Source organism: Anguilla rostrata, chromosome 12 (assembly GCF_018555375.3).
Source record: "Anguilla rostrata isolate EN2019 chromosome 12, ASM1855537v3, whole genome shotgun sequence".
Lineage (NCBI taxonomy): Eukaryota > Metazoa > Chordata > Actinopteri > Anguilliformes > Anguillidae > Anguilla > Anguilla rostrata.
Window position 1 is genome coordinate 34,278,711 of NC_057944.1, and position 24,210 is coordinate 34,302,920.

The 24,210-nt window shown below is 52.1% G+C and overlaps 1 protein-coding gene across 1 annotated transcript in view; it reads right to left on the reverse strand.

Moving 5' to 3' along the window:
- Positions 1-24,210, reverse strand: part of nbeab (neurobeachin b) — a 316,449-nt gene that overhangs the window by 187,601 nt on the left and 104,638 nt on the right. Inside the window, exons 9-17 of the mRNA XM_064301505.1 lie at positions 21,418-21,615; positions 20,852-20,985; positions 18,924-19,032; positions 16,849-17,001; positions 15,258-15,426; positions 6,828-6,907; positions 5,802-5,864; positions 3,425-3,522; positions 2,985-3,080 (exon numbers count right to left, since the gene is read on the reverse strand). Of these exons, the coding sequence (XP_064157575.1) occupies positions 2,985-3,080; positions 3,425-3,522; positions 5,802-5,864; positions 6,828-6,907; positions 15,258-15,426; positions 16,849-17,001; positions 18,924-19,032; positions 20,852-20,985; positions 21,418-21,615 (1,100 nt within the window). The remainder of the gene's footprint in view (positions 1-2,984; positions 3,081-3,424; positions 3,523-5,801; positions 5,865-6,827; positions 6,908-15,257; positions 15,427-16,848; positions 17,002-18,923; positions 19,033-20,851; positions 20,986-21,417; positions 21,616-24,210) is intronic.

The following is a 24,210-nucleotide window of genomic DNA, read 5'->3' on the forward strand; positions in this document are numbered from 1 at the left end:
AGCGAGGGTGGGGAGCGTGGCGTGGCATGAGCCCACCTCCTGCCTGACCAGCCGGGAGTTGCTAAGGCACACAGCTCCCGTCAGCGGTGAGCTTCGTGGCGATCCCACTGCCCAGCGGGCCCAGTTAGCCTGCCGCCCCAGCCCAGCTAAGGGGTTCGGTTAACCCGCAGAAAATCCCCAGCCCTGCCCAAATGGGTTCAGGTAGCCCGCCCAACCCCTGTCACCTGAGCCCAGGCCCGTCCCAACGGAGTTCGCTAAAGGCGCCAAAAGTCCCCAGGCCCAGTCAAAGGGGTTCAGTTAGCCTGTCGTGGGTCCCCGGGCCCACACAAAGAGGTTCGGTTAACCCGCCAAGCACAAGTACCTTGCCAGGTCATTAGCCGAGAGGGTAGAGCTCTCCACAGGGGTTGTCATAAACCACCTGTGGGTGGGACACGGGATAACGAGGTGGTCCGGTTGGTACATGTGGTTACGGGGGGGGGGCGGGGATCGCTGTCACCAATGACAGCACTTTGCCCCGAGAAAAAATCCCTGAGTTCCGGCGAGCACAGCTGTTTTGGACACAACAGCCACCCAAACAAAGACAGCCGTGCCCGATTCCACCTCCGGCAGCGCGGGGACCGTGACAACCAGAACGATCCGGCTTCCCGACCCTCCCCGGCAGACTGGGCACTTAGGACTGCCGTCGTACACGGCGGAGCGAGACATTTCCACACCACGGAAATGCGGGGGGGGGCGGGGGGAGAGAGAGAGCATTAAAAAAATGAGTCATCCTGTGCCTCCACACTGGTCTATTAGGCGAGTGCCTGTCAGAAGCACATCGGTAGAAGCGCTGAACTACACGGCTAGTTTAGGAGCCAGTTCCCACACAGCACTCCTCACACTCATGTTAAAGGGTAGAGGAACAGACCACACACACAGCCACAGGCTGCTCAGCACGGAAAATAAAATCATTTCACTGAGCTAGTGCGGAAACGCAGGCAGGCAGTACCCACCCTCGTTCTTCTCCATGAGTCCAGATGGACTGAAAACACAATCCGTCTTTCTGTACCAACTGAAATTTCCCAAAAAAACTAGACTGCAGTGCTTCTGTACTTCCTCTATTATTGGACATTTGTCACGCTGAATGGTGTCAGATCTTTAGACGAAATGTAATATCGGACAAAGGGAATCGGAGTAAACACAAAAGACATTTTAAAAATGATTTCGTTTATTTGTTGAAAAACGTAATCGAACACCAATTTCACCAAACTTAATAACTGGTTGCACCACCTAGAGGAAACCAGGAAGGGGGTAAATACTTTTTCAGCACTGTAGCTGAGAGTCTAGTGGAACGCACGCAACGTCTCAAAATCGCTTAAACTTTACTTATCGTTGGTAATCCGGAAGCTCTTAAAAGCTCTCTGAAAAATTCAGCCAATAAACATTTCAAAATGAAGCCACAAATTACGACTTCCGCACAATGTATTTATAGGCAAGGCGAATAGCGCTCGGAACCCAAGGCCGAGGTTAAATTTTAATACTGCCTGCCTCTCGATGCTCTTATTGGACATATATTTTTAAAGATCGCCACCCTTTTCCGAAGCGCCCTACGGTTATAATGTACACAGAAAATATAAATAAATAACTGAAAAGGGGGGAAAAGAAAGGCTGATCAAGATCAGCTCCAGTAATGGGTTAGCCTCATTCACCCAAGCTCATAACCTTAGGCTACCACGAACCTGAACAGACCATCACTCAACTACGAGATGAGCACGAATTCATAAAACACATCCTCAACTTCCAGGGATGAGTTTAATGAATAAAACAAGACCGTTACTTCCTTGGATAAATACTGATACTGTGTGGGTGGGGCTTCAACGGAAGAGGTGATCCAAGCTAACTCGAACTCTGACCTGCCGCGTAACCCCGGGCGACAGCCAATGGCAGAAATCCCATGTCACAAACTGCAGATTCCCTTTGCAGATGACTCAGCGACAGGGAGTCCTGTGACCCAGGACACTCTTCCCTGGCTGATTCACAGTGGGGCCACCCAGGCTAAGGCACTGACAGGACGGGGCTGTTGGGGGTGGGGGGGGGGGACTGGTACCAAAACATCCCGTCATCCCTTAATCTCATCCCCCTTTCATCTCCCTCCTCTTCCTCCTCAGAAAGAGAGGAGAGCCCTGGGGTCTCTGTGTCCACTCTTTCAGCACAGAGTGCCTCTGCAGCCTCCTTCCCTCCCTCCCTCCCTCCCTCCCTCCTCCCCTCCCTCCCCCTTCCTTCCCCCTCCCTCCTCTCTCCCTCCCTTCCTTCCCCCCTCCCTCCCTCTCTCTCTCCCTTCCTTCCCCCTCCCTCCCTCTCTCCCTCCCTTCCTTCCCCCTCCGTCCTCCCTCTCTCCCTCCCTTCCTCCCCCTCCCCCTCCCTCCTCCCTCCTCCCTCCCTCTCTCTCTCCCTCCCTCCCTCGCTCTCTCTCCTTCCCCCCTCCCTCCCTCCCTCTCTCCCTCCCCCTCTCCCTCCTCCCTCGCTCGCTCTCTCTCCTATTCATTTATTTACGGGTCGAGCTCCTCAAACGCAGGTCTGAACTGTAAATCTCTTTCACAGCGCTGAAAGATGAAAGATGGCTGAGAGGTCCAGGCACTTCAGCCTCTCACGCTGTCCCCCGAGCTCCGGACCACAGCGCCGCCCACATAATTACTCCCCAAACGCCTCTTCTTTCCTTTGTATCTTCAGCTAATTATTTAACATGTAAATTGTGCTTTTTTCCTGTTCTATTAAAGTCAATAGCTTCAAAGAGCTTCAAACAACTGTGCATATATAAAAATTCATATACTACAGTTTAGCAGATGTAATTATGTTAACATTCACACACACACACACACACACACACACTTTATTTTGAGAATAACATTCTCATATTTAGCAGAGAAAGAGGGATTTGGCCACACTGCCCACACAGGGGCACGGGCCCTCACACAGGGCCACTCGGGGGGGCCCAAGCTGGCACTCACTTATGGCCCAGGTGCTTGAGGAAGTAGCCCAGGACCTTCAGCGCCTGCACACGGATGCTCTCACTCTTGGAAGCCAGAAGCTTGTAGATGACCCTGGAAACACAAAAAAAAACATTCATTACCACTCCTCTCCACATCTATGCTACTGCATCCTGACCAAAGAATTTGACTCCAAAAGGAGGCACCTGAAATGTGAACGTTCTTCAAAGCGCTTATCACAAATCAACGTGGGGCATAATGTTGGGGGGGGGGGGGGGATAAAAATAAGGCCATTTTTTGAGAAACGTTTGACACCCATCAAGAGAAATAGCTTTGAACAGCACACCGGATGCCAGCATATTTTACCCAAAACGAGAATTTAAAAAAAATGCATTTCCATGTGACTTGTTGGAGAACCCCGGGGCCCCGCGGGGGACCTGTGTGGGGGCGTGGCTTACCGAATCCCGTTCCTCTGGTCGAAGGCGGGGATCATGGAGGCGGGGTGCTCCGACATGAGGGCGACCAAGAGCTGCAGGACGTCGTGGATGTTCTCATCCTGCAAGAGAGGGGGAGGGAGAGAGAGGGGAGAGAGAGAGAGAGAGGGAGAGAGAGGTGAGAGAGAGAGAGAGAGAGGGGGAAGGAGGGAGGGAGAGAGAGAGAGAGAGAGAGAGAGAGAGGGGGAGGGAGAGAGAGAGAGAAAGGGTGGGGGGAGAGAGAGAGAGAGAAAGGGTGGGGGGGAGAGAGAGAGGGTGGGGGGAGAGGGAGAGAGAAAGGGAGGGGGTGAGAGAGAGACAGAGAGAGAGAAACCGAGAGTGAAAGACATAAGGAAACAGAGAGGGTGAGATAGAGAGACAGAGAGAGTGAGAGTGAGAGAGAGAGAGAGAGAGAGAAACCGAAAGTGAGAGAGAAAAAAGGAGAGAAAGAGAGAGAGATGAGGAAACAGAGAGGGTGAGAGAGACAGAAAGAGTGTGAGAGAGAGAAAGAGGAGGGGGAGCGGGGGCATCAGAGAGTGAGAAGGGGGAGAGAGAGAGAAAAGGGGGAGAGATGGGGGGACAGAAGAGAGTGTGTGAGAGAGACAGGGGGCAGGGAGGGGTGTGAGAGAAAGAGAGAGAGAAGATCAATAAATGCTCAATAACAGATTAAAGTGTCGATCGTACGGCCAGCCGCTCCAGGCGGCCCCTTCAGGTGAAGCGTTAACAGCGGACCCCAGCGCCCCGCAGCCCGGGATCGAATCCAAAGCCTGGCCAAGCTAGCGTTCACGCTAGCACCCCACCTGGCTGATTCCTAATATGGGCACTGCATAGCGGCCTTAGTGTCCACAATCTCCAAAGGCACGGTTTGTTTTCCAGGTAAGGGGGGGGGGGGGCAACACAAAAGCGATGTTCCTGAGCCAGCAAAGACTCGGAGGACAGAGCCTTACCAGCAGGGCCCTTTCAGATAGCCAGTAATCAGACAAATGCGCTGCCTCCAGCTGGCTCCACAACTGAGGCACGGATCTCAGCGGGGACACCAAAAATAGCCACTTTGTGTGAGCTGAAGCAAATCAATTCGGGGGGGGCGTGTGTTGCTGTGGGTTTCAAAAACACATGCACTAACGCACGCATGCGCACACACACACAAGCACAAAGACACACACACGCCACACACGCGCGCGCACACACACACACAATAGGCAGATTCAACTTAAACAGAATAAAAAAGAACACTGTTGTCGACAGTTTAAATTTAAATAGGGACCGTTCTAAAAGGACACATCGCCCATAAAAGAGGGTCACACTTGTTTAATGAAACATGATATTAGCTTCCCTGTGGCACACACACACATGACTGTGCTAACGCTCATTAGAGGACTAAATTCATTCAAAAAGAATTGGATTTTCAATTGGCATTGACGTGCTTGCCCATCAGGAACTTTGCATTTTTATTTACTTTAATCCAGTGTTTTTTTTTTAAGTTTAATTTAAGCTTACAGTGGAGACACATTAAAAAAAGTGTAAATAAATCCGTGAATAAGCAGCCTCATACAATACAGCAGCGAGTCCTCTTTCCCAGTGAGTGAAGAGGTAAAGATTTCTGCAGAAAATGGGATTCTGCACGGACCTCACAGCGCCAAGCAAGCTGTGGATATTAGAAAAAGAAATGACATCCTTTGATATGAATAAAACCGGTGGGCTCGCCTGAAATGATTTTTTGGGAGGGAAATTTGCATGACAGAGGGACGGTGGCAGTCGGACGTCGCGGTCGGTGGAAACTCTTTGTGCTTTTTTGAGAAAGTGAAAGCGAGGCGCTGGAGCCGATGGCCACGGGTGAGAGGGGTACAGTACCGCACGTTTACTAAAGAATGCTGCATGAGAGAGTCAATGGTGCGACCATAGATATGCTGCAGTTCCTTCATTATTTATGTGGACGTAGGTCCACTCCTCCGCTGCAGCCGGTGACACGCTTATGGCCACGCAGTACTACAGGAGAGCCGTCAACAACCAGGGGAGAACTGCATCTCTTACTGAAGAACACTGGCAGCCCGTGGGCACCGGGCTCATTACAGAGCGGAGCCAGTTCCTGACTAACCTGTGGAACCTGGGCTGGCTAGACTCCGCCCTGTCTCTGGCAACACGCAGCCAATTACAGCCCAAAGCCGAACAGTCACCGCCATGTTTTATAAACGGCACAGCAAAGGGCTCAAAGTAGCGTCGTCTAGCACCGCACTGGAAAGAAGCACCTTTACAGACTGAGATCCCCCCCCCCCAAATGAACACTGTACCTCCCTCATTATCACAGACCCATTGTGAGAGCCGGGGTGTAGGGGGGGTGGGGGGGGGGAGCAGGCAGACTGACCTCGTGCATGGTTAGCAGGTAGTTCAGGATGCTCTGCAGCTCGTCCTCCTTCACCCCGCGGTCCTGAAAAAAACAACAGGCGCATAATTTACCTCCCTGGTGACATCATCGCATTCCGCATTACATCACAGCAGCTGTGCCCGTCACCGTGCCCGTGCCCGTGCCCGCGGACGCATCGCCGCCGGGATAAACTCTCCTCCCGCGGGGCGATCGAAGGGCACTCGCTCCCGGTGACATCACCGCTCTGTTCGCTGCGGCGGGCGGGCGGGCGGCTTCAGGGACAAGCCTCCCTCTCTTCGGCCGACAGACGCCGCCTTCTTAAATGAATATTCCATGCTTCTTTTTTTGATTTATTTATTTTTTATTTTTTTACATTAATTTATTTTTCATCACTGAGTTTTTAGCCACTTTTCATGAAAACCCGAAATTGGACTCGGTTTGATGTCAGGAGGAAGTAGACTGGGAAAAGGAACTGTGTTTTTGTTTCTTTTTTTGGGGGCCAGAATTCGGAATTGCAGCCCGCCTGCCGTTTCAGGCTCAAAAAACACATCAGTCCTCCCAGCGCCCGGGGACTGAATCCCTGCCAACCGAGAGAGCGGGCATGAAAGACCATTATTTCACCAGAGCTGCCCACGCAAGCGAACCGGGGGGCACCGCACACACCGAAAAAAACAGCGCTGCACTCTTCCAGAGCAGCCGCAGAGCGGAGCCCGAATTAGGAAAACAAGTTTCCGTGTCGCCGCTTCTTTTAGCGATTACCCACGGTGCACCTCGCGGCGGGCGGCTCGAAAACCCGCCAGCGCGTCTCCCGTCTGTCTGGAGCAGGAGAGCGGAAAATGACAGCCGCGGACGAAAAGCGAACGTCGCGAAAAGGGCGAATCCGCCCCAAAGGCGTACGAACCCCTTTTCCCGAGAAGCGGAGAGCGGGGGGGGGGGGGGAATCTGGGTCACGCGCGGGAGGCTCTGGCGCGGGGGGAAGGGGTGGGGCAAGTCTGGGCCGCCGTCGCCCGATTGGTCCGAACTTACCTTGAGAATGAGCTGCTTGAGGAACAGGAGCATGAAGGCCCGGAGGGAGATGATCTCCTTCTGCGTCGGCCGGGGTCCGTCTGCAATGACAGGGAGCCTCGTTAGCTGTACGGCGTTAGCCTCGTTAGCCACCGCCGCACACGGGCACACGGCCACCCCGCGGCTCGCCCTAAATTCAGCGCCACCCGAGCGGCCCGCCTCCCACCCCCTGAAGAGGTGGGGGTACAGGGGGGTGAGGGAGGGGTGGGTGTGTGTGTGGGGAGGGGTGTGTTGTGTGGGGGGGATGGTGTGTGTGTGTGTGGGTGGGGGATGGGGGGTGGGGGGATGGGTTGTGTGTGTGTGGGTGGGGGGATGGGGAGGTGGGGGATGGGTGTGTGTGTGTGTGGGGGATGGGGGATGGGGGGTGGGGGAGTTGTGGGTGTGTGTGATGGTGTGTGGTGGGGGGATGGGGAGGTGGGGGATGGGTGTGTGTGTGTGTGTGGGGGGGGGGTGGGGAGGTGGGGGATGGGTGTGTGTGTGTGTGTGTGCGTGTGTGTGTTGGGGGGGGGGGGTTACGAGTTCCACAGAGCCCAGCGGGGTCTGTCATCGGACCGTCTTGCCGCCTCTCGTCTACAGCAGCCTCTGGGACGCCATCATGGCCGCCGTGCAGTACATCCCTCACCCAGCGAGCGCAGACTGACAGACTGAGCGGAAGAACCGCAGAAAGCCAACCGGGTGACTGTTAAAGAACCAGAACCAACTCATAACAGACGACAACTTCAAATTTAAAAACTGGGGTGTCTCGGGGCGTAGCCTGTAGAGCACTGTCCACATGCTCGTTACGAGCGGCGACGTCGGGGGTTCGAGTCCAGCCGCGCGACCTCTGTCGCACGTCCCTCCCTCTCTTCCCCGTTCTGCCCGTCTCTCTACACTGCCCTGTCCAATAAAGCTGAAAAGCCCATGAAAAATATTTTTAAAAACTTAAACTTTTCCCCCTGTCCTATTCCACTTCCATAATAAAAAGGGGGGGTGGGATGAGGACACGGGCCCCCGCCGCGTCCGCGCAGGAGTAACGAACGAAACCTCCGTCGGAGCCGCAAAGGTCGGCATCGATTAGCCGTCACCGCCGCGGAAGCGTCTCCCTCTAAGCGGCGTCCACCAGGGCCCTTTCCGTCCGAACGCCGGCAGACGCCGTTAATGCTTTTTTTGCCGTTTCCTTTGCTCTATTTTTTTTTTCCTGGGTAATGTATGTTTTTAATGGAGCGGACGCCGTCGACGGAATCCGATAAATCCAGGCGTTTTTTTTTTTTTTTTTTTGGCGACGCATTCAATCGATTCACCGGCCTCGCCCGCTCGTTCGCCACGACGACGACGAACGCGGACGAAATCCAAGCCAGCCCGCGAAATGTCAACGGCACTCAAAGACAAACGCGTATCAAACTATATTTAGGCTTTAATATTGTGACAGTGACTGCTTTTTGACAACTACTCTGTGACTGGGCAGCGGGTTCACATATTCATCTTCATCTTTTATTCAAAATTTCAACATTGTTTTGCATAAAGAAAATTATGGATTCAGCCCACCCCCCCCCACCCCCCCCAAAAAAAAACACACAGCTAGCTTTTAAAAGCCTAAAACTGAGGCCTCGTCCGCATACTAAACAACCATTTATTTAACTGCGAATGACCATTAAAGACGTCCAGCTCGCCTGGCTGTAATCGACAGATATCTGAAAGATACCTACAGGAGAGGAGTTTTATCCGAAGGCGGTAAGCGGCCGTCAAATCAATGAGCCCTGGAAGATCCGAGCGTTCCCCATCGCCCCGTTACAGCCAGCGGGACACTTCCATTCCCATTCATTCCCCCCCGCCCCCCCCCCTCCCCCAGCACAAGCGCCTTTTAACGGAGACGGTCCAGCCTGTGCCAGCAGCACCGCGGAGACCGGAACTAACGTCCATCATCTGGGATGCGAACGGTCATCTGTGGGCACTGCCCGTAGGGGGGGGGTAAAGGCGGGGGGGGTGCTCTCCTGACGCTCGGCAACGATCGTCGATTTTTTGGGAGGGAAACGGAGCGGACTCAAAGCACCGATTGAAATGAATGAGGCGTCTCCGCCCCCGCGCTGGCTGCCTGCGATGACTCTGAATAATAGGGGTGAGATTTGGGGGGGGTGTTAAGGGAGGGGGTGAAAATCGCTGCGGCACGACGGGGGAGCTCGATAGGGGCTGGACGACCTGCCCCACTACTACTCCTCGCCCGTCCGCGTTAATCATGAGCAATTAGACCGGCCCATAATGCACCGCTGTCGCGTTTCCTCAATTTGTTCCCGCGTCCCCACGCCCCCTTCCCCCACGCACGCCCCAAAGCCATTAGCCCCAGAGTGGATTTCCCAGATCGTTTTTTTTTTTTTTTGGTTACATGAGATTTCACGCAAAGTAACAGCCAAACACTAACTTGCATGCAGTCAGTCAAGAAAATCCGGCTATACCAGCAGCCGGTCCACCCTCTGCCCCCGCCTCCCCCCACCGCCGCCCCCTTGCCTCTCCCCCCGCCTCCCCCCCCACTGCATTCATCCAACAGTACCAGGCTCCATTTTTATTTTGTTTGCTCAACTCGCTAAAGGAAAATGAAAGAGGGCCATTTCGGGCAATGACTCAAACGGCGAATCGATGAATCACGCCTTATCGGAGCCGGGGCACATGGGAGATGAGGTTCAGCATCATGTGGCGCTATATTGCCCTCCCCCCCCCCACTCTTATCCAAATTGATCTGTTTGCAGAGCACGGAAACATGAAATTGCAAATCATATCTTCCCATGATATAAAGATCAGCGCTGGGGGTCCCGGACAAGCACACCGAAATCAGAGATCAGCCCCCCATAACGGGTAACCGTGGTAACGCACGCTGAAACCAATCGAGCAAGGCCTGCTGATTCTCCCAATTACCTCCACATTCTCACTCCACTCCGTTCTGATGGGAAGGGGGGACTCTCCTCCCCCCACTCTGGGGTGTCCTATGTGTGGTTTTCACTGCACTAATAACAGCCCTGGACCTATCGGGTCCACCTTATGTGGGGAAAGACGTGAAAATCAGGAGCCTAAGCAAATAACATTCCGACTATTCAGACACCGTTTCAAATGCCAAGGAACAGCGACGTTGGGAATGTAATCCTTTCCATGGCCCTGTTTCACAAAGCAGGATTACCCAGTTAGCTGGATAACTGCACTGAGCAGGACCTGGAACCCTACCAAATCCGGAACATGGACTTCAGTACAAAAAAAGCTGTTCCGGGTTTTACTCAGCGCAGTTATCCAGCCAACTCGGTATTCCTGCTTTGTGAAATACCCGCGAAAGACACTTATTTCGCCCCAGTTCTCCCCCCAGATCCAGGCTTCCAGACCTCATCAGCCTGCCCCCTGGGTGACCCCTAAAGCGTAAAAAGTTCTCCAGTACGGGTGAATAAGTGCACTTGACTGCGGAGAGCGCCATTTTGTGTGTTTTCGTACGCGGTCGCCAGCGGTGACTTTTATAATGTACAGAAGAGATGTATCGCTTTAATTCCAGAGACTATTCCGAGAGCTGGAAGGGAGCAGAGCAAACGCTTTCGCAGACAAAGAGAGGCCACCTGAAGCAGCTCCGCATTTACACAGCTCCCCTTTGTTCCCGTAATTGAACACTTCATTATCTCACCGCCGCTGTGTTTTAATCGCTCGAAAGAAGAACGGAAACAAAAACAAAACGTCAAACGGCTCAACCTGACGACAGTCTGGAATAAATAACGGAGAAAGCGCTCTGTTAGCATTGCCACGTTAGACGGGGACGGAATCGGTTTTTTGACATCCAGCGTCAACGGACCCATCTTCCCCCGTTCCTCCGGTGACTCCTGAGACCTGTCCCAGCAGCCCCTACGAAGCACTAGGCCTCAGAGCGCTGGCTACGAAAACCGCTATTATAAGAAGGTCTAAACGCAGTGCTCGGCTACCGTTAGTAGAAGTGTAAAAAAAATATGGATAATCTCTATTTGAATCATCCTTCCATAGTGCATTTCGCTAAATATGCGTGTGTGTGTGTGCCTGTGTGTTTTTGTGTGTTTGAGGGAGAGAGAGAGGGAGGGAGAGATGGAATGAGATAAAAAGAGTGAAAGAGAGAGAGACAGAGACCACTGGGGGAGCCAGATAAAGAGATAGATGAGAGTGGGGGGGGAGAGAGATAAAGAGAGAGGAAGAGAAATGGAGAGAATGTGGGAAAGAGAGATGGAAAGATAAAGAGACAGAGAGGGGGGAAAGAGAGAAATGGAGAGATAAGCCCGCGGTGTGTCTGCCTTCCCGCGGGCGCGCTGGCCGTGAGGAACGAGCGCTGGCTCCGCGTTCGGCTTCAAACGACGCGCACGCCGCCGTCTCCGCGGGGAGCGCGTCCCATTTTCGGTTTTCGGTTTTCCTCACCCACGCAAGACGCAAAACCCAAACGTGCACCCCGGAACGCCGTGAGCGTTCTCCGCGGGAGACCCCTTCCCCAACAGACTGCCGCCGTATCCAGGCCAGACCTCCATCAGCGTGCTACGGCGGCCCACAAGGGTTGATGGGGAGGGGGGGGGCGGGGGCGCGGGGGGGGATTGAATAAAACGTTTTGTAAATATCTTTACGGTTCCGAAGACAAGGGATCCCCCAGAGGGCACGTGCCTCGAGGAAAGGGGGCTGAGAATATCCTCCCACGGACTCTTCCATCGCGAGACCGGCTTGTCTCCGGAGGACGTCTTCCACGGCATCCCAGTAGTCTTTAAGCAACAGAAACAGCTCGCTAAAACAAACCCCCCCTCACCGCCCCCCCCCAACGACCCCCCCCGCCCACCCTCCAGGCATGTGACACTCCCGGGTCCTCATAATGAGAAGGAACGGCACTGACTGCAGTCTGTCTCCCGCTGTCTCGCTCTCTCATACTCTCTCTCGCTCTCTCTCTCTCCTTCTCTCTCTTTCGCACACTGTCACACTCTCTCTTTCTCTCACACACACACTCTCTCTGCCTCTCCCTCCCTCTCTCTCCCTCTCTCTCTCACACTCTCTCCCTCTCTCTCTCTCCCTCTGTCTCTCTCACACACACACTCTCTCTCTGCCTCTCCCTCCCTCTCCCTCCCTCTCTCTCTCTCTCACACACTCTCTCCCTCTGTCTCTCTCACACACACACTCTCTCTCTCCCTCTCTCTCTCCCTCTCCCTCTCTCCCTCTCTCTCTCTCTCTCTCCCTCTCCCTCTCCCTCCCTCCCTCTCTCTCTGCCTCTCCCTCCCTCTCTCTCCCTCTCTCTCTCTCTCTCTCTCCCTCTCTCTCTCTATGCACAGGCAGTATGGTGCGCTGTAAATCAGGAGAGAGCAGTGAAGCTGTCCCGGCGTGCTGTATCTCCGTAGTCCCAGCAGACCGCCCGGCTGCACACACACACACACACACACACACACACACACACCGCCCCGCCCCGCTGTTAGCTCAGCATTATGTGAGATCTGAGAGGAGGATCATGGGAAAACTGTTGCCAGTCGGGGAAAATCTGAATTAAATTTGTCGCCGCAGACATTCATAGAATCGCCCCCCACCACCTCCCCACCACCCCTTCCCTCCCCCTCACCCCTGCCCGCTGTACCGCTGTTGAGCGTCCACGATGCATTCAAGTCTCATTTCAAAAAGTGTGAGTTTACGATAATGACTATAATGATTCAAGAAAATTGTTTTTCAAGTGCAATTAAAAAGGGGGGTGGGGTGTGAACAAAATAACAGGAGTGTAAAAATACGCCATTGTCGCACTCTTTGGCACAGACAGGGGTGGGAGGGGCTTGGAGAGAGGACGGGACCAGAGCTCTGCTAAATATAGCGGCCCTGTCAGTGCCGAGCCCCTCTGACACACACACTCGCTCCCCTCTGTTATTAATGCATGTAAAGTCCTCTTTCTCCACTCGGAGGGGAGGGATAAGACACGGATTACGAGCACGGCGGCGGCGAGAGCTCGGGACGTGCTGAGGGACCTGATCCCCAAAGGGGACGCGTGTACGTCTGTCATCCTAAATGGCCTCCAGCACCCCTCTATCTGCACCAGGGGTGCAGGACCTCTGGTCCTAGAGGCCCTGTCTGCATGCTAGTCCCCCCCCCCCCCCCAACCAATCACCTTAGTTGTTTTACTTTTCCCACAATGCTGTATGACCTACGCTGGGTCACTGCGGTATTCAAGCACAGTAAAATCTTCAGTCTTTGAGGATGATGATGATGTTGCATGTGACTGAGGTCGCTCCGTCATCACCCCCAAGCACGCGATTAAAACGCAGCGCCCCCCGGCGCATCTCAAATAAGGAAGAGAAAACACAGAGGGAGCACAGGTGGCCACTCTTTATAAGCGACAGACCGGGCATCCAATCCGATTCAAGGCGGGACCACAGAAGAAGAGCACGGCGTTCAGGATTGGGCCAAGCAAGCTCTCGGCGGTACTCGCGCTGAGCTAAACGCTGGCCTCATTACCCACAATGCCTCTTCCCATCATGCCTTTTGAGGGTCTGCTAGAAGGTTACGAGACACAACCTGTTCTACGCCTCAAACAGGCCCAAAGGAGCCATGGACAGGCTGTGTGCTAATGCCCTTACACATAGCAGCCCATTCACAATGCAATTAGAATTAGCGAGCCCATACAAAACCGCCCATTAAAGAAAGACTCTTCTGGGCTCCATATTAACCAGTGTAGACAGCATTTGCCCCACTGGGTAGATAAGGCCGATTTTGAATTTACACCACACAAAAAAAAAAAGAAAACTCATCTTCCTTCCTTCCAGCTGTGTTCCTCAAAGATAAAGTTATCATGCAAAATGTGCGAACGACAAGCTGAACAAATCACACATCGTGTACACCATTTAAAACTCCCTCAGCTAAAATCCAGCTTCTAACGCAAAGCACTCTGAAGACTGATTAAACAGATCCAGAATAACTCTCATTCTGTCTCCCCCTCTCTCTCTCTCTCTCTCTCTCTCATCCCCCTCCATTCATCCCTTCCTCTCTCTCAGCTCTAATAATTCAGTATTTGTTTTCAGGGCACTAATGATCAATGCTAATGTGCTGTTTGCTCGTGTTTATGAGAAGTCATTAGCGGTTGTGTACACAGCATCTGTGAGAGATGAGTGACACCTTGGGTAGTTCATTAAGAACGCAATTTATTAATACCCACTTCTACGCATTTTATCACAGACTGATACGCCTGGAGACAGCACTGGACACCATCACCCCCCGACCCCCCCCCTCAGTCAATGCGATGGTGTTTCCTCAATACACAGATGAGAGAATGTTTGCATAGTCAGCGTTTTTTTTTAAAATATTACGCTCACTAACCGAAACCTTGGCCTTGACTTGAACGAACAGCCCCGCTGGCCCACATTATAAATGTAAATCAATTTGCTACAAGCATTCAGCGTGAATGAGGATAAATGCTGAAATGGCCCCGAGGGCCCACCATAGAGAACCTCAACGGCAGACAGTCATTAATCCACAAAGAGAGGCGGTCGAAAGGTGACCGTTCAAGAGCGCTTTTACACTGCTAGCAAGGTCACCCCGTTGACCTGGGGTCGCTTCAGCAAGAATGTCAATCGTTAATCTCTTCCACACCGAAAGCAGCCCAGACCCCCTCTCCCCGGCCCAGCTGTGATGTCACTCCTCTTCCTCCTTACTCGAAGGCCACGGACCACGGAGCAACGAAGAGCTCTCACTCGGAGGGACGCAAACACCCCTACACAGCCACACGCGTCGCCCCCGGAGACCCCAAACCCGAACTCCCCAGGAATGAGGGCTTATGCCTGTCATTCAAGTCTGAAGAGAATGGCACAGGAGCTCTAATACAGCGCCTTTTAAAACACTGTGGATTAAGGGGTCCACACAGAACACCCCTTCTCGCAAGAGAGAGGAACACTGCATTGGGATAGTGGTCTCCGTGTGGGGTAAACGGTATGGGAGAAGACAGGAGGAGGAATGAAGCAGGAAGGGTAAGAGAGCAAAGAGTTAGGTAAGAAATGGAGGGTAGAGGGTATAGGAGAGGATAAGAGGAAGGGGGTAGGGATAAGAAGTTTAGGGCACGGGGTATGGGATTGGGAGGAGGGGGTAGGGGGTAGGGGTAGAGACTATGGGAGAGGATAAGAGGAAGGGGGTAGGGATATGAGGTTTAGGGTATGTGGTAGGGATAGAGATTATTGGAGATGATAAGAGGAAGGAGGTAGGGATATGATGTTTAGGGTATGGGGTATTGGTTTGGGGAGGAGGGGGTAGGGAGTAGAGACTATGGGAGATGATAAGATGAGGGGGTAGGGATATGAGGTTTAGGGCATGGGGGTATGGGATTGGGAGGAAGGGGTAGGGGGTTGGGGTAGAGACTATGGGAGAGGATAAGATGAGGGGGTAGGAATACGAGGCTCAGGGTTTGGGGTACGGGGTGCTCACCCAGGCCCTTGGGCGTGATGCCGCTGCTGTCGGCGGGGTTGATGGCCCAGTAGTAGTACTTGAGCGTGTGCATGAGCTGCAGCACCGTGCCCACCCGCCGGATGGTGGTGTAGATGGTTGCCGTGCCGATGAACTCCGCAGAGAGATACGTGTACAAGGACAGCTGCACCTGGAGTGGGCAAGGACACACACACACACACACACACACACAAACATACACATACACACACACACAGCACGTGTCCACATGCACACACACACACAAACACAGACGCCAAGCAGGTACACACACAGATTTGCACGAGCACACACACACACACACACACAACACATGTCCATGTACACATACACACACACAAAGACACACAAGCAGTTACACACATAGATTTACACACACATACACACAAAGGAACAGACAGGAAATCTGGAGATGCTGATGCATAACCAATGTACAAATCTGAAGAGCCTGTCCTTTTAAAACACAGACGGGACATAGCGAGGACCAAGACATCCTACTGGGGACTCCCATGCGCTGAAACCAAACAGACCACTTCCTCCAGTACTGCCTCCAGTACTCTGTCAGGCGACGTTGGCCCAAACCTCTTCATTAGTTTCATCCCGTGGCAGATCCCTTCGTCCAAAAGCTACAGACACGCTAATGCTTAATCCTAATTAATCTTAATTAAACTCAACATAGCTTGCCTCTCAGCACACACACACACAACAGAAGGCCAGTAGCGGGGCCAGTTTGCCAGTGAAAAGAAAAACAAATGTGGGTTTACAACTCCATCTGTCGCAACTGCCGCCATTATGACTGCGAAGCCTGGCAGAGCAGCAGCTTGGCTATCACTGTACCCTACAGGTGTATCACCATCACGTCCTACAGGTGTATCACCAACGCGCCCTACAGGAGCATCACCATCGTTTCCTACAGGTGTATCACCAACGCGCCCTACAGGAGCATCACCATCGTTTCCCACAGGTGCACCATCACCATCTCCCGCAGGTGTAGACCTCCGAAACCTGCAGAACTGTTACACGGCAGTCTCAGCGGCACCCAAAACATCGTCTTGGCGCCTCAAACATGAATCCTCCATCTTCTCCCCTCAACTAATGTAGATACCAAGCACTGCTTGCATGTGCTGTAGATGGATTTGTATATATTTCTATATATGTATTTGAATGGCAATACAAATGTTTACCTCTAGTAACAAGGTGCAGTATGTGTGGGAGACACATATAAACCTAAGAAGGTACACTACCTCGAGTTTTTAAAGACCAGGCTCCACGCAGTTCTTGGCACTCTCTAGTTTGTAAGTAAAGCCGTAGTTAGGCTGAAAACTCTGTTCTTATAATAGATTGATATTTGATTGTATTCTTCTGTCTATGACTTCCTATGTTTTTATGATTTGATGAGACAGAAGTAGGTGCAGCTGAATATTGAAACCGCTGCAGTAATGCACTTTCATTTTGTCCATTAAAAAGCAGCTGCAAGCTGTCGACAGGGGTTCGTTAGCGTGCGCTAACACCTGGGCAAACATCGCACCCCCCCCCTCCCACCACCCCCCCACCCCCTTCTGGCCGTTCTCACCTTGGCGGGCGTGTGGATCCAGATGGCGGCGTTGAACAGGATGTGGTCACACAGCTGTTTTAGGAGGGGCGCCCCGTGGGTCAGGCCGTCCAGGTACTTGGCGAAGGACAGGAACTGCTCCAGCACTGCCCTGGTGATGTGTACCCTGGATGACTGGGGGGGACGGACACAAGCCAATCACATTAAATCATCACTTCTTCCCTTGTTTTTTGTTTTATTTCGCATTCCGGATTCTGAATGGCTAATGATGTTTGTGGATCTGTTTCATCACAGCCAACAAGCTTCATGAGTTTGGGAAAGTGCACAAAAGCAGGCGCTGTCTTCTGAAGAGTGTGTGTGAGCACACTTGTGTGTGCACGTGGGTGCGTTTGTGAGCGTGTGTGTGTGTATGTGTATGTGCGTGTGTGTGTGCATGTGTATATGTGCACAAAAGCAGGCTGTCCTCTGAAGAGTGTGTGTGTGTGGGCATACATGGGCGTGCGCGTGTGTGCTTGTGTATGCGTGTGTGTGCATGTGTGCATGTGTGTGCGTGCGTGCGTGTGTATGCGTGCGTGTGTGTGTGCTTGTTTGTGTGTGTGTGTGTGTGTGTGTGTGTGTGTGTGTGTTTGTGTATGCGTGTGTGTGTGCGTGTGTATGTGTATGTGCGTGTGTGTGTGCATGTGTATATGTGCACAAAAGCAGGCTGTCCTCTGAAGAGTGTGTGTGTGTGGGCATACATGGGCGTGCGCGTGTGTGCATGTGTGCATGTGTGTGTGTGCGTGCGTGTGTGTGTGTGTGTGTGTGTGTGTTTGTGTATGCGTGTGTGTGTGTGTGCATGTGTGTGTGTGTATGCGTGTGTGTGTGTGTGGGTGTATGTGTATGCGTGTGTATGTGTGCGTGTGTCTGTGCTTGAGTGTGTGTGTGTATGTGTACGCGTGTTTGTTTGTATTTGTGCGTGAGTTTGAGTGTGTGTGTGTGTGTGTGTGTGGCGCCATGTGTGCGATCGTGTATGTGTGTGTGAGTGCGCGCGCGCGCGTGTGTGTGTGCGTTTGAGTGTGTGTGTGTGCGTGTGTGTGTGTGTGTATGTGTGCGTGTGCGCGCGCGTGTGTGTGCGTGTGTGTGTGCGTTTGAGTGTGTATGTGTATGCGTGTGTGTGTGTATGTGTGTGTGTGTGTGTGTGTGTGTGTGTGTGTGTGTGTGCGCGCGTGGTGGGGAAGCAGGTGAGAAACAGATGGCTGAGGCGTGAAGCCCAGCAGCGGGCGACGCCCCGCAGCACCAGTAACCTTCAGGCGTCGTCCCGGATACCGCTCTGCTACCTGAGGCTGGAGGCGGAGCTACAGCAGAGTGGAAAGTGAGACGGGGGCACCTGACAGCTCCCGGGGTCTGGGAGTGAAAGGGGGGCTTTTAAAGAGCTGTGGAGGTCAAGAACCATAAAAGAAAATGTACCGCTCCTGCTCCATCCCCACTTTCAGGAGCACCTGTACGGAGCATGAGGGATCAGGTGCTATTCTGGAATCGGTAGGCTTGTATTCCAAAGGGGGTAGACAAACAATGGACCTGGAAGTATGAATCTTACAAGCTGTTCTTGTGTTATCTGGGCTTGTTATTAAAAATCCTGCCTGACAACCAACTGTGATCGCAAAGAATAACCGTTATTGCTGGATTCAAATGGGACCGCAAATCATACATGTATACCAGTACAGTCGAGGGAGAGGGAGAATATGAGAAATCTGATGTAAAATGCTGCAATGCTGCAGTGCTGAGCACCAAACATGCCACAGTGAAAAGCTGTCGAAAGCGTTACATAAAAAACACACACAGCACTGCTGTAGAGCAGACAACACACAGTACTGCTGCTGGTTTAAACACAGAATATAAAATGTGATGCGTTATTCCGCAGTGTAGTTTAGAATGAAAAATTTAAGGTGTTGGAATTTAGAGTGTTAGATGTAGCGTTGATCTTGGCTGGAGTTCAGTATGTGAACTGTGAAGTGTATTGTGTTTGGAATAGTTTGCCCGGTGCTCCTGTGGGTTGAAACACAGTAATGAAAACCTCTGATCTTGGTCACAGAGACTGCAGTGGTACTGTACTGTACCTTCTCCAGGAGATAGCCAATCACCAGGAAGCCCTTCCCGCCCAGCATCTGCTCCTGCATGGCCACCGAGCTCTTCAGCAGCTCCACCAGGAAGGCCAGGAGAGTGGCACTGTAACACACACAAGAGCCAGGTCACTCATCCCCAATTACTCATCACCAATCACTCACCCTTTATCACTCAGCACTCATCCCCCATCACCTATCACTCCCCACAGGAAGGCCAAGAGAGTGGCACTGTAACACACAGAAGAGCATAGTCACTCATCACCCACCACTCATCACCCATCCCTCATCACACAGCACTCATCCCTCATCACTCCCCACAGGAACGGTAGGAGAGTGGCACTGTAACACACACAAGAGCCGGGTCACTCATCCCCAATTACTCATCACTAATAACTCATCACCCACCACCCATCACTCATCCCCCATAACTCCGCACAGGCACGGCAGGAGAGTGGCGCTGTAATGCACACAACAGCAGGGTCACTCATCCCCCATAACTCATCACTAATATATCATAACTCATCCCCCACCACCCATCAGTCATGCTCCGTCAGTCATCCCCCATCACTCATCACAGAAAGGCCAGGAAAGTGGCACTGTAACACACACAACAGCCGGGTTATGAACTTATCCCTACAATGCGTCACTTATCCCCAATGCCCATTACTTATCACTCACAGGAACACCTGCACCATAGACAAAGGGCCTGATACACTAAGACCTTTAGCATGTGCAAAACCTTTTAGCACACACAAAACTAATAACACAACCAAAGACTGATGCCAAACAAATTGAGTTAAAATGTTCTGCACAAGCTAAAAATCTTAGTAAATCAGGTCCAGTGTTGAGACAGCAGAAGTCTAATTCTATGATGCTTTTTTATAACTGCTATGCTTTATAAATATCTCCTTATTTTCCAGGGGTGCGACCTTGCCAAGAATAAATAAATCTAATAAATACGCAAAATAACTTTCCCAAAGGCAAAAAAAACAACTAATGACAGGCCTCTGAACTGACAGCAGGCAGCTTACAAACACACAGCAGGAGGACACGAAGAGCATCACACAAACACACTTTCATTTGACTTCAGCAAGAGATACATCGCAGAATTTATTTTTATCCCCTCTGTGAACAGCCGAAAATAAAGCCTGAAAGGAGCGAGCAGCAGACGTGCGTTTGGGGGGCAGCTCTGCACTCCCAACCCCCTGGTCCCGGGGTGCGGGACGAAAGACAGGACTCTGGATAAACGACACGCACGCTCCTGTGCTCTCTCCTCAGTCAGCTTTTCTGCACATTCTACAGGGGGCGGAGCTCCCGGCCACACCTTTCCGAATGGTCCAATCGCTGCAGAGCTGCACTGCTACATTAGGGTCACTCTCCTTCACTTTCACTCTGTATCTCTCTCTCCCTACACACAGTCTCATGTACTCCCTAATATGCATCTCTCTGACACTCTCACATACTCACTCTTCCCCCTCTCTCTCCTACACACATACACTCTCACACATAGCCCCCCTCTCTCTTCTCTCTGTCTCCCAAACTGTCCCATATCTTCTCTCTCCCTCTCTCCCTTTCACACAAACTGTCTTTAGCATACTCTCCCAAATTGTCTCTCCCTTGGTCTCCCTCTCATTCTCTCTCCCTCTCTCTCCAATAAATGCCCAACGCCATTACTCTGAAATCCTTGCTGTGCTCTGCTCTGTTCTGCTCCGATTGGCCGGCTCTCTGGAGCCGCTCTCTGGGTTTAGCGAGCTTAGCCGCCGCCAGCGCAGTGGAGCACTGCACCAGTGGGGGGAGCAGGAAGGTGTGGAGGGGGGAGTGGGGGGGGGGGTGTGTGGGGGATAGTACCGGGGCATTGGGGGTGTGGGGGGGGGGGCGGATCGAGCCGGACGAGGACGGCGTCCTGGCTCGGCCTCACTCACCAGACGGTGGTCTCCACCAGGCTCTCGCTCTGCTGGTGGTAGTCCAGCTGGGCGAAGAGCGGGAACAGCACCTGGATCCCGCCGATGGAGTGGATGGCGCTGTGGATGGAGTGCGTCACGATGGCTTTCACATCCTGTGGAGCAGGGCACACACATTAACACACACACACACACACGCATGCACACGCACGCACGCACACACACACACATACACACACACACACACACACACATAACACACACACAAACGCACGCACGCACATACGCACGCACACACACACACAAACACACATACACACACACACATACATGCACGCACACACACATTCACCAACGCACACACGCACACACACCCACGCACGCACGCACATACGCACGCACACACACACACGCGCGCACACACACCGCACGCACCAGCCATACCACACCACCACGACACGCACACGCCACGACACACGCACACAGTGCAAAAGTGATTTAACCTGCATTATTTTGTACTTATTATCAGTTTATTAGTTTGTCTGAGGTAAAGTGGGATCCAGACGGCGGTGTGTTTGGACACGGACCTGCAGCATGAGGGCGTGAGGCGAGTGCACGAAGATGGAGGGGTTCTCCTTGGGCGAGGACTCCAGGCACAGCTGGGCGTCGGTGGCTTTGGCGTTGTAGGTGAAGGAGATGCTGCTGGCCAGCTTCCCGTCGTACAGCACCTGCTTGTGGTGCTCGGCCAGGTGGATGTCGCTCTCCGACTTGAACTTGAAGGTGCTCTGAAGGTGGGGGTGAGGGGGGGATAGCAGAAAGAGGGGGTGGGGGGCTTGAGCCTGGAACAGAAAGGCCATGTCCCACACTCCACCATCTTGGGCTTTTGTACTGACACCTGAGAGAAGTTATTACCCATCATGCACCGGGCCAGAGGATTGTGCTGAGAACTGTGTCTAAAAGCTGCCCTAATCTGCAAGTCATGGCCCCTTTTAATCCTCTGCATTCCACAGACGGCTCTCCTCTGACACTTGAGTTAGCGTCTAAAATGGAGCCGTCGCAGGGGGAAGTCAGTCAGGCCTAACTTGAGGGGCGCTGCATTAAGCCTAAATAAGAAGCACAGCGAAGTGAGGAACGAATAAGATGGGAGGGAGATGCTGCTGTTGCAGCTCTGCTCCCCAGGTGTGACAGCCCACAGAAAACACAAAAAGAAATAAAGAAATGTGAGAAGCCAGGCTTGGTCTGCACTCGGCCCAATAAGCAGATTTGAAAGGCCCTGCATCAGGGGTACGGGATAAATAATTCATGTGTATGGGTCTGACTCTATTTGACTCTGTGACCCTGTGACTCTCTGACTCTCTGACTCTCTGACTTTCTGACTCTCTCACCCAAACAAAGCAAGGGATATATGAGCAAATCTCAGCACATAAGAGAAACAGAAACGTCTCAACATGCCTGGCACACAAAGCCCTGCGAAGCTCCCTCACACACACCCAAGCAGAGATTCGAGACTCAGCCCGTCTCCCCGGGGAACGGGCTCGTCACTCAGTGGACCTGCTGCGCTCGGGTCTGGATTTCCGGCACGCCCGCGTCATTAGACGCACGCTGCGCTAACGTGTAGCATCGACGAGCGCACGGAAACCGTGACCCCGGCGATATTCTGCTCCAACGAAGAGCGAGACACAAACCAAAACCCAAGACCCCAAACCGCAAGACCCGCAGAACTTCAAAAGGACAAATACAACTTTACTTGGCTGTACGGAAATGGGATTATCTTCGAAAAACAATAACACCAGGAGACAAACTTTTCTAAATGAGGTCTAGTGCAACGTTAATGATGCACTTCACCACAATGTTAACGATGGACTTTATGTTAATGACGGACTCAATCTCGATGTCAACGATAGACAAAATAAAAATGAAGAAACAAAACACATAAAGGGAAAGAAGGGGGACGTTCTTTTTTGACTCACTGACACTGACGTTCTCTCTCTCTCTCTCTCTCTCTCTATTTTTCTTTTGGCGGCACACACATCTACCGGTGAGTCGTCCTTTAAACCCGCTCACAGACTCACAGGTAAACTCAGATGTGAAATAACAAGCTGGAGTGTGTGTGTGTGTGTGTGTGTGTGTGACGGTCCGCACGGCAGTGTGTGATGCGGTTTGATAATAACGACCCCGCGGGTCGGCCTTAATGACCCCCCGGTGGCAAGAGAACCGCGGTCTCCCTGGCGACGCGCGCTACACAAAAGGAGAGCGAAGCCTCGGCGATTAAGAGGCTGCCCAGGCCGGAAGCGGACCCGCGGCGCCCTGTCTGCCCGCCGCTCGCGGCCGCCTCTCAGCTTCACCCGCGCTGGCCTGCAGCTCAGGAAAATCCCAGGCAGGGGGAGAGGCCTTGCAAATCCAACCCTTTCTGTTCATGTTAACTGTCTGATGCACAGACAAGGTACACATAAACAAAAACACGCAGGCCTTCATTTCTGTAAGAGTTTGCACCTGATTGGGCCTCATTCACGGAACATGCGTACGATCACATTCGATCGTGAACTGCGTGTAAGAACGTTTCCACGGACATTTCGGCACTCATCAGTTTTTTCTTATCTGTTTTTGTTCATGGTTGTTTCCTTACACAAAACTCATGAAAAGGATTGTGTATTAAATTCACAAACAGCCAGCATTCATCATCTCATACACCTGGGATATGCACAGAAACAAAGGTCTGCACAGGTCTGTGAATTAACCAAACAACGTCAGTTCAAACATTTGAATTGTATTAATTGGATGGAAAAACAGTGTTTTTCTCCAAGCTCGGTGTGCTAGTTTTTTAAGTTGTAATTTTTAAAAGGCCGCTACTCAACACAGTTTGCACAGAAATAAGTATCGCACCTACAGACACGCAAGTCACATGACAGATCGGAAACACGCAGGACCCAGTACTCACATGACACAAAAAATATTGGATCTCGACCAAAGAGGCATATGCACCGAGCGACTGTACCCAACAACACATACATTCCAGAACAACACTTCTAGTTTATACTCAGCAGAATTTCACATCTGCCTCGAAATGAGTGCAATGATTTTGTCAACGTAACTCGGTAACTTGCTAACGTCTCATGAGAAACACTGAAAACAGAAGGCAGGAAGCGTTTGATGGCGATGGCTGGCTGGCTGGCTGTCTCCCTACCAAAGAGAACATCTCTTCACTCCCAGAGCCAATAGTGTATGATAAGGCAGATAACTTATAGAGGCAACAAACAAAAAACATACACCAAAAATTCAAGCATATTTTAAAAAGGCCAAATTGCTAGTAATATGCAGTCACTGGACCCTTTGAAAAAAGACTGAAAGTTAGTCGAAGCAAGCAAATCGAAGGTTGATAC